We start from the raw sequence: 11,092 nt of genomic DNA, 5'->3' as shown, positions 1-11,092 counted from the left end.
AAGATATTAGTACGTGAAAATTTGGAACTTAGAAAATTCGAATAAATATGCAACACAAATATATTTATATTAATCTTTTTTAGTAAGGATACTATCAGGCCTCGAATTAACCTAATTAGATGAAATTTAAGAGCGCACTCGAACGAAGTTTAGAGAAGATGCAATATTCGAAACCCAAATTAATTTGAGTTGTAGTATTTGCAAAAAATAAAGAAATCAACGATGAATGGGAAGAATAAATTATCTTATTTCTCAATAAATTGACTCGATCTATGGAATTCTAGAATTTCTAGAATTCCAACCCTATGCGATTCGACTTTCTTGATACGACTCGGGAAAGAACCGACAAAGAAAACCCGAGAAGATTACATAATATACTACTACTACACTACGTATGGTCTAGCATATTCTCTAGTAGTTCCGCTTCGAAGAGAAATAAGTCCTCGTCGTTAGGCTCTACCTCCGATCCCTCGCCGGCGCCGGATGTGTTTCCGTCTTGTTGATTTGGGGCGCATGATTCACAACATCAAAAGGGTCTACCTCCGATCACTAACATCAAAAGGGTCTCTAACCGCCGCATGATTCACAATTTGGGGCGGCTGGACCCAAACACCGTTGCCTTGCGATTCCGGAAGAAACATCTCCGTTGTCCGCAACTCCGGAAGCTTGCTAATCTTGGCCAAAGGCGGCTGCGCACCGGATTTTTTGTTGTTGTTGTTCTTCTTCTTGACGGTCTTGGTGATCCTGCACACGACGAGATCGGCTGCGTTTGGTACGCCGCTTGACCTAATTAGGTTGTCGCCGAGGGAATATTCGTGCAGAGTCCAATGGCCAAAATCGGCATCCGAGCCCGGGTGCTTGAAGGCCAGCATCTTGGATTGGCCGATGATTTGGCCGTTCTTGGAATCTTGGATCATCTCGGGGCCCGTTTGGCCGTGCCAAGTCCCAGTCCCTGCCTTTCGAGAAACCCTCTTCGATTTGGAAACCCTCGAGAGAAATGTGAAGGCGTATATGGTGTACTTGATGGCGCCCTTCTCCTCCAACCTCGAGTGCCAACGCGACTCCACATCATAGAAAACCACCCACGGATCCGACGATGGACCGTAGATTTCCTTCACGGGAATGCCATTCCACGGCACCTGTTGCTTCACGCATGGATAAAGGTAGAAATTGATCAAATCTTCGCCGCTCGGATTGAACTCAAATCCCTTAACTAACATGTTTTCTAACTCTCTCTATTTCTCTCAATTCTCTTGTGTGCTATGGATCAAAAATAGTTCTATGGTCTTGTATTATGTCTATATATATAGGTACTTTGCTTATTCATCGTATACAATCTTTTATTTGTTATATATTTATATAAGAATATAGTATGTACGCAATTTTTCAGGGGCTTTATATATTTTTTATCCAATTCAAGAGTAAATAAAGGTGTTAAAGTTATGGAAACTAAATCTGATTTTGTAACTAATTTAACTGATGATATCTAAATTCCATATCTATGAATTTGGTAAGTTGAGGTGATGAGTACCTATTTTTTATTGCTAAATAACATAGGAGTAGTAATTTGTGATATCAAATCTTCTAAAAGAACTCGTATTTATTCAGTATATATCAAACTGAAGGATATCTTTCGTAAGATTTCAGTTTAAATCAAATTGAGATGTTCCACAGCATATTTAAATATTATGTACGAAAATAAATATTGCGTACATTACAATCTATTAGTAATATATTTTGGCCCTTTTACTATTTTTATGATTTTAAGTAAAAATTGTAAACTCAATTAATATCAATATATTAAATTTTTATTTGTCTTGTGATATATAAAAATTGATTTAACACTAATATTTTATAAAGTAAAAGTTTTTTTTTAATATGTATAATCGGGGTATTAAATAAACAATTTAGGAAAATGGATTAATATTTTGATGGAGGTGCTAATGCAATTGTAACATTTCAAAAATTAAATTTTTTTTAAAAAAATAAAGTTTTAAAAAGTAAAAAATTAAAAAATCAAATCATGAAAGTCACATACAAGAAAACTTTATCGTTACTCTTAGAAATAGAAATATTTGGAGCTAAGACAAATCCATTAATACTTTTTTTTTGGCAAGGATACTGTTAGGCCTCGAATTAGCAAAAGATAATTTATGTGAAAATAATTTATACTAGTAGAACTATCTAGATATTAATGCTCCTTCTGTGCCATAAAAATAGGGACTTTGAGTATGACACAAGTTTTAATGCAAAATAAGTAAAATATGAGAGTTATAAGGGTGTCCACAATGGTCCTCTTGGTCATGCCCAACAAATTTGGCCCTGCCCATGAAAACTTGGCCACCACAATGGTGGCCCTCCAGGCCACCAATTAAAATTATTTTCTTACATTTTTTTGTTATATTTTAATTTAGCTAGAATAAAAATTACTGGACTATAATAATTAAAAAAATCTAAATTAATTTTAAAAAATTTGACAATTACAAGTAAATATATATATTGAAAATTCGAATTTTAATTATTTCCGTAATTAGGGTGGGAATTGAAATCACAATCCTTAATTAAAAAGTTGACCAATTTAATAGGGATTTAGTTTTAGAGATTGATTTGTTTCCTAAATTAATGTTAAATTTTTTGAAAACCGTCGTCCTATTTTCCGTCACATACTCTCTCTCTCTCTCTCCACTTCATCTTCTCAAAAATGCTAAAATTAACACAAAAACTGAAGAAAAAAAATTGAAACCATGGCCCGGGCCGCGGCTCTCGGCCCTATGCAGTGGCGAGCCACGCCTCGCGTCCAAGGGCCTCGGCCAGGCCGAGAGCTGGCCTCTCTCTCGTCCACCCCCTGAGCCGCGCCTCCCTTCAGACCTCAGTATCCACTTGAGAGCCTGCCAATGAGTCTTACCAGGATTTGCCATAAACCTGCTCACTGTGCTGATGGCATGAGTAATGTCAGGCCTTGTACACACCATTGTGTACATCACACTCCTAACTATATTTGCATAAGGGATGTCAGCCATCTCTCTTTCCTTTCCTTATTATCTTGAGGCTTCTGATTCACACTTAGCTTGAAATGCTGCCCCATAGGAGTTGTAACAAATCTTGAGTCGGCCATCTGAAACTTTTCTATCACTTTTCTGATATACTCTTGTTGCGTGAGCCACAAAGTCTTCTTCCTTCTGTCCCTCACAATGTCCATACCAAGTATCCTTTTTGCAGCCCCTAGATCCTTCATTTCATATCTGGAACTGAGGTCTCCTTTTACTTCATTTATTTCAATCATACTTGGTCCAACTATAAGCATATCTTCAACATATAGAAGCATGTAAGCAATTGTATTACCTGCCTTTTTCTTCAGGTATACACAGGAATCTAAACTTGACCTTTCAAAACCAATATTCATCATATGCTTATCAAACTCCAGATTCCACTGCCTGCAACTCTGTTGCAGGCCATACAAGCTTCTCTTCAGTAGGCATACCTTATTCTCATCTCCCTTCTTGATGAAACCAGGAGGCTGCTCCATGTATATCTTTTCAATTAGCTCTCCATTCAGAAAAGCTGTCTTCACATACATCTGCTCTAACTCCCGGTCATTGTGTGCTACTAATGCCATCAAAATTTTGATTGAACTGTGCTTTACTACTGAAGAAAAGACTTCATTGTAGTCTATTTCCTCTTTCGGAGTATAGCCTTTAGCTACAAGCCTTGCTTTGAACCTTATTCTATCATTTTCAGATGCTTCAACTTTCTTTTTGAAAATCCATTTACATCCAACCAATTTCTGGAAACTCTCTCTTGTCACCAATATCCAGGTCTTGTTTTTGATCAAGGAATCTATTTCCTCTTGCATAGCTTTCATGCATCTTTGCCTTTCTCTAAATTCTATGGCTGCCCTGAAATTTGCTGGTTCCGAGCTATCAATTCCCTCTGCTACACATAGTGCATAGTAGACCAAACTTGAGTTACTTGATGTACTAATTTTTAGCACTAAATAAACATGCAAGTATACAGAGTATATATAGTATAGCTAAAGGTCAGTACCAGATATCGAACACGGGGAAAACAAACACAAAGTGTCTATCCTCTACTAAAACTCAATTACTATCTGGAGAACCGAGAGATTTTGAAAACTTTTGAAAACTGAAAATATTTGAAAGCAAATAACAACTAGATGCAAATAAAACACAGAGATAAACGATTGAGATAAGGGGAATTCCAAGGTCGTGCGTTCACTGTTATGGTTATACAAATTCCAAACTAAAATACCCTATCACTGTCATTACTTTGATAGAACGAGTCACCTAGCTTATGCTCATGCGATACAAATTCCAAACTACAATTCTAAACTCCAGATTTCCAACTTTCGCATTTTGACTCCCTTTTTAGGCTCAAATATGCACATTTCTCACAAAATATGTCAAAATACCAAAATAGATAAAATATGCAAATAATAGACATGTAGAGTGACTTTGACATTAAAAACAGACCAAATAATGGCCTTAAAACAGTGCAAAATTCGAGCGTATCGTTATTGTATCTGGCTGGTGGAGTGATCCTTGTTCTCCCGACTCTATCTCTAGCCAGTTGATAGTCCCGTAGGTCATTCTGATTATTTTCAGTTTCATTATCATCTTCAACTTCAGTGATTTCAGGATCATCTCCCTCTTCCTCAGAATTATATTGTTGTTGATCTTCCAATAGCTCCACCTTATCTGAAGTGTTCTGGTCACTTTCCTCACTCTGAGCTTTATCTTTCATGCAATGCATCTCAACCTCTCTAAATGTTATGTCTCTGCTTATCACAACTTTATGATTCCCAGGTTCCAAAGACCATAGCCTATAGCCCTTAACACCCTTTTGGTAACCGAGCATAATGCATTTCACTGCGCTTGCTTCGAGCTTTCCTCTTTTGATGTATGAGTAAGCTCTGTAGTCAAAAGGCTTCTGCCTCAGATAATCTCCATGTGACCCATACCATCTGAAATCAGGTGTATCCATGTTAATTGCTGATGAAGGACACTTGTTCAACAAATGAACAGCTGTGGTAGCGGCCTCACCCCAGAATTTCATTTCTAATCCTGAGCTTGAGAGCATGCATCTGACTCTTTCTAATATTTTTCTATTTGCTCTCTCTGCCACTCCATTTTGTTGTGGATGATTAGGAACTTTTCTTTCCTGTGCCTTTATATACCCTTAAGCTTACAGAAACCATCAAACTCTTGAGAAAGAAACTCCATCCCGTTGTCAGTTCTCAAACACTTCAAAGAAGTCCCTTTCTCAACTTCCACCTCAGTACACCACTCTTTGAACTTATTGAATGTTTCTGATTTATCTTTCAAGATATATAGCCAAATCTTCTTAGAAAAATCATCAATAAAGGTCAGAAAATACCTGCCTCCTCCAATGGAAGCTGTCTGAGCAGGCCCCCAAATGTCACTATGTGCATAGTCTAGAGGCTTTGTTGAGGTGTGCCTTCCTGATTCATAAGACTTCTTCTTGCTCTTGCTAAGAATGCAGTCCTCACAGTCCCCAGACCCTTTGAATTGCTGAGATCGATCACTCCTTTCTTTCTAGTTCCTTGAGCTCAGTTTCTGATACATGCCCCAATCTCAAGTGCCATATCTTGAGGTTGTCATTTTCTGTCAGATTCACCTCCCCTTTTATGACATCTGCTATGAGGTAATAGAGATTTTGTATCCTCTTTGCTTTCATCATCACTTTGGATTCCTTCATCACCTTTAAGATTCCACCAACTAAAATGACAATGTAGCCCTTGTCCTCCAGAACTCCAAGAGATATGAGATTTCTCTTTATATCTGGAATGTATCTTACATCAGTTAGCATTCTGACTGAACCATCGTCCATCTTCAGCTAGATGCTCCCAATCCCCTTCACTTTGCATATTTGATTGTTACCCAACAACACATTTCCAGTTGCTGCTTGAACATCTTGAAACCAATCTCTGTGTGGACACATATGAAAACTGCAGCCACTATCCATGATCTAAAAAAGCCTCTGCAGTTTGTACCAGTTCGTTCACTTCAGCTACATTGGCCTCCTTTTCTTCTTCTTGCTGCTTCCTTTTCCAAGAAAAACAGTTTTCTTTAAGTGCCCAGGCTTCATGCAGTAATGGCAAGATCTTGTCTCCTTTCCTTCCACAACCTTTTCACCTTGGATTTCCTCTTGCCAAACTTCTTTTTCTTCTTGTTTTCAAACTCCACATTTAGACTATCAACCATCTGATCAGTAGGCTTTAAAGTACTCTTTTGGAACTCCTTCATTTTCAGTGCAGAGTGCATTTCTTCATATGTAACCTTCGAGTCTCTCCCGAGCAGGATGACGTCTTTAAACTGCTCAAAACTCTTTGGAAGGGCATTGAGGAGCATGAGGGCCTTATCTTCATCAACCTCATCAATGTTCTCCAAGTTATCTATACATTTGCAAACTCCTCAAGTTGCTCTCCGATGTTTCTTGACTCAGAGAATTTGAATGTAAATAGCTTCTGCTTCAAGAGAAGCCTGTTTGTGAGGGACTTAGTCATGTACAATGACTCAAGCTTTTTCCACACAGGAGCTGCGGTTTCTTTCTTTGAAACCTCTCTCAACACTCGATCACTTATGCTGAGGATCATAGTGGAATATGCCTTATCTTGAAGGTCTTGCTTCTTGACTCCTTCCTTCTCATCTGCCTCTTCTTTCTCTTCTTTCAAGATGTCCCATAAACCTTGCTGCATCATCACGGCCTTCATTTTGAGCCTCCATAGCCCAAAGTCGTTTTTACCCGTGAACTTTTCCAATTCAAACTTAGCCATAGTCATCGTGATGGGCTGGGATTCCCGCAGACGGCGTCAATTTGTGAGATTTGGATTCGCGATCAGTGGTTCGGCCCTTTCGAACCTACGTCCACGAGAGGGAAGATGGAGGTTGTATTAGTCACAGCTTTGGAACGGATACAAGACAACAATCAATCTCAAGAACAAGCTGAACACTCTCACCAACACTAGCTATTCCTCACGCAATCTATTCTATGAAAACTCAACAAGAACGACGCAATTTCAGCTAGATGATACAAGTGTTTCTCTCAATCTTTCAACTCACTCAAAGAAGAAAGTCAACTTCTCTTGATGAATGTTTTTCTCTTGAACTCTCTGCTTTGTTTACTTGATGAGAGGCCCCTTTTATATCTCTGCTTCTCAACTCAAATTCAGCTCTTATAACTGAATAACGGATAAACTTCTCATAACTAATTCCCCTTAACCGTTTCTACTCTCAAGGACTTGAAGCTTCTTGGAGTGTGACTGATTCTTGGTCATCAAAACCAGCCTTATTTCCAACATTATCCCTTCATGCTTTCAATAAAAAATAGATCCCTTTTTATCATTTTATTGAAAATAAATAAATAACCTTGTACCAAACGGAGCCATAGTGATTTTGTTGTGTTTATGCTACTAATAGTTCAAAATACCAACACTCAAAATTCAAAAACCATATTTTTTCCACAATAAAATACCATGGGAGAGCAAATTTACACATCGAAAAATTGACTGAACATCGTGTATGGTATGGTGAAAACACTAGATTCTTAGTTTTCTCAACCAAAAGAATACATTTACAAAGAGTTGATGATGATTTTGCAAAGTGTGCAAAATTCAATCCTTACACATACATTTACAAAGAAAATAAAAAAGAATACACTTTTTTCAGAGAAAATAATACTACATATATGGGCGATGATCTGAACTCATATGAAGAAGCTCATTCTTCAATCTTACGGGGTGGTGGATGATTGTTGCTGTCATTAAACTGCATTAGAGCTCCCCTTAGACTACACTCAATCACCTGTTTAAATAGGTAAATCCAATCGGTCACATTCACAAAACCTTCTCATATAGAATAACTCGAAGAAACGACGCAAGAGAGTTTTATCTACCTGAGATGAGTAACTTTTGGAGAGCAGATATCCACACTCCTCAGTTAGAGCTTTCTCTCCATTTGCCATCCGAGATACTTCAGAAACCAGAGTATCAATTCCTTGGGCCTGCACATCAAACCGAAGATGTCTTAATTCATGTGACATTTACATATCTGAATCTGAGGTATGTGGGAAAAAATATCTTACCATGTGGGCAAATCTCTGAATTTGACTGAGGCTTATAGCACATCGCCACTAACTAGAAATCTAACTGAGGAACTCAGTAATGCATTTGCTGCGCTTGAGAGACAATTTGAGTAATCCACTTCCATACTAGACCAGTCCTCCAGATATGGCATCTATTTACCAATGCAAATAAAAGTGAATCGTCTATTTACCAATGCAAATAAAAGTGAATCAGGGAATGGATATCAAAATATTAGCATAGTCACTTAATTTAGATTTATACAGATTATGAGATGAATTTGATATGAAAATACAAGCTATATATTTTATTTTTACATATAATACATTTAGGATATCTTTAAAATACTTAAACAAAAAAATTAGACAAAGCCCAGCCCGGCTAGGTCGGGGTTAGCAAAATTAGAAAAGCCCAGCCTGCCTCAGACATGAGCCTGGGCCGGACTGGGCCTCAATATAGGCGGGCTCAGGCCAGACTGAGCAGGCCCGGCCCACTTGACATCTCTAGTTGACACCAACACCCTTTTTTCATTACACAACAAGGCACACCGCACATTGTATATATATGATTGCATGTATTTTGACCGATAAAACTATTTTTGCATATCTCTAATATCAATGTATTTGTTGTTGTGTTTCTAAGTTTTGGTATATTGTACACGCTTTAAAATTTACTCACATATATTTTCTTTATTTGTATATTTTATTTAAATTAACTTATACTCTTTGATTATTAGTAACACATCTTTTCTTTCACATTAATTTTATTGTTTTTAATCCTCTTAGATCATAAATTAAAATTGTATAAAACCATTGCCGAATTTAAAATGTTTCATTCATTATGGAGTAGTAAATTCCTCATTTAGTATGAGCTAAGTACATTTATATTTTTGTAAATCTTCATATTGCTTTGAATTCTTATTTTCTATATTTTCATTATATTTTGTACTATTCATTATTTGAATCTTCTATGTCTCATGCATAGCATGAGTGTTAATACTAGTTTCTAAAATTGGAAAGTTTATCTTTTATATTTTACTCATTTTTTCTCCTCTCTCATATACTTTTCCTATTTATTGAGTGAACTACGCAAATGGTCTCTGAACTATGCGTTTCGCACACAAACGGTACCTGAACTTTAAAAATATCATGGGTAGTCCCTGAACTAAAATGTAATCACATCCATGGTACTTTTTCACTATTCACACAATTTTGCACAAAAATGCACCAAGGCATGAAGAGTATTTTTAGGTGCTCAAGTGAAAAATATCATTTCAAATACTCAAACTATAAGAAATATATTATTTCAGGTGCTTAAGAAAGAGATAGAAATTATATCATATCTAGGTAATCATATCTAGTACATTGATATGAAAGTAAAAAAAAATGTCATCCATGTGTCGGGGGCATTTTTGATGCAAAATTGTGATGAATAATGAAAAAGTACCGTGCACGTGATTATACTTTAGTTCAAGGACTACCCTTGATATGCAAAATTGTGATGAATTATGAAAAAGTATCGTGCATGTGATTATACCTTAGTTCAAGGACTACCCTTGATATTTTAAAAATTTAGGGACCGTTTTACGTGTGAAACGCATAGTTCAGAGACCATATGCGTAGTCCACTCTTATTTAATTTTTCTCCTTATCACTTACTTTACTAAATTTCTTATTAAAACACATATCGTTCACAGATTAGATCATTTTGTGTGGACAAAGGAAGTGGGAGATACCAGCCATTTCAAAATGGAACTCAGGTTCAACTTTTTAAGTGGAGAGTGGTGAAATGAATTTTGAAAATAATACTCCCTCCGTCCCGCTTTAGCAGTACCATTGACTTTTTTGCTCTCTTTTTGTAAAAATGATAAAAAATAGTTAAAGTGGAGAAATGATAAAGTAAGAGAGACAATAATGTGGATAAGATTCTTCTCTATATTATTCTCTCTCTTAATTTACCATTTATCTTCTTTAACTATTTTTTATCATTGTTACAAAAAGAGGGCAGAAAAGTCAATGGGACTGCTAAAGCGGGACGGAGGGAGCATGTTCTAGTCATTAATGTGTTTTGTAGTCTCCAACTTACAGATCAGAATTGATTTTGGCCAATTTATGTGACAATTTATTTCACAAATAGTCAACAACAAACCACCCAACTACTATAAAAGAACCCAATCTTAACAATACTTTGGTTCTATAGTAATTCTCAACTTGTGACTGTTGTTTCATCCCAAAAAAATGACTGGGATGAACACTTCTTCAGGCAATGAAATTATGCAACAGGTATTTCTATACTCACTCTCTTCTATTGAGCTCATCTTTTCCCAAATTCTAGTTATACAATATTTTGTAAAATAGATTTTTTTTGCTTCAATGTATTGTTTGTTCGAAAATAAGATGCAAATCTTGTTTCTAAAAGGGTTCCATAGCTTCTTGATTAGTTGTTCACTATAATTTTCATATATATGACAACATTACATTTTACATATGTATCATTTTACATAAATAGTGGGTAAGGAATTTGAATTGATTTAATTGATATTTTTTAATGTGCAGGATGAGGCAGGCAAGTTCCAAAATTGGGTGGATTCCTTTTTGGAAAAAATATTTTTTGAGAGATGTGAGAGTCATGAAGATATGCAGAAGAATGAACTGAATAAATATTGCATAAATTGCGATACACCAATTTGCGGGTATTGCATTAGAAGTGGGGAGCACTACAACCACAATAATCTCACTATTTACAAGGTTGTTTACCAAAATGTTGTCCCTCTAAGTGAGATGAAAGATTACATTGACTGCGACAAAATTCAGGTATAACTTTATTAATTTTTTCAATAATATTTTGGATCAATAAAATTATTGATAATTATATATGTATATATTTGAAGCCCTACAAATGCAACAAGAAATGGGTCGTGTCGTTGACTCCGCTGCCGCACAATGGGCCGGGTTCACTAATTGAGGGCGATGGC

The 11,092-nt window shown here is 36.4% G+C and overlaps 1 protein-coding gene across 1 annotated transcript; it reads right to left on the bottom strand.

Annotated features, from left to right (window-relative positions):
- Positions 1-536: 536 nt before the first annotated feature.
- On the bottom strand, positions 537-1,220 carry LOC125189994 (NAC domain-containing protein 78-like). The gene has a single exon (XM_048087198.1). The coding sequence runs from the start codon at positions 1,218-1,220 to the stop codon at positions 537-539; it is 684 nt and encodes a 227-aa protein (XP_047943155.1).
- Between the last annotated feature and the right edge of the window lie 9,872 nt (positions 1,221-11,092).

Source organism: Salvia hispanica, chromosome 5 (genome assembly GCF_023119035.1).
Source record: "Salvia hispanica cultivar TCC Black 2014 chromosome 5, UniMelb_Shisp_WGS_1.0, whole genome shotgun sequence".
Taxonomy (NCBI): Eukaryota; Viridiplantae; Streptophyta; class Magnoliopsida; order Lamiales; family Lamiaceae; genus Salvia; species Salvia hispanica.
This window is presented reverse-complemented; position numbering and strand designations above follow the sequence as displayed.

What these genes read in the sequence shown, in the direction of transcription:
- LOC125189994 (XM_048087198.1), bottom strand. Translation starts at nt 1,220, where the DNA reads ATGTTAGTTAAGGGATTTGAGTTCAATCCGAGCGGCGAAGATTTGATC.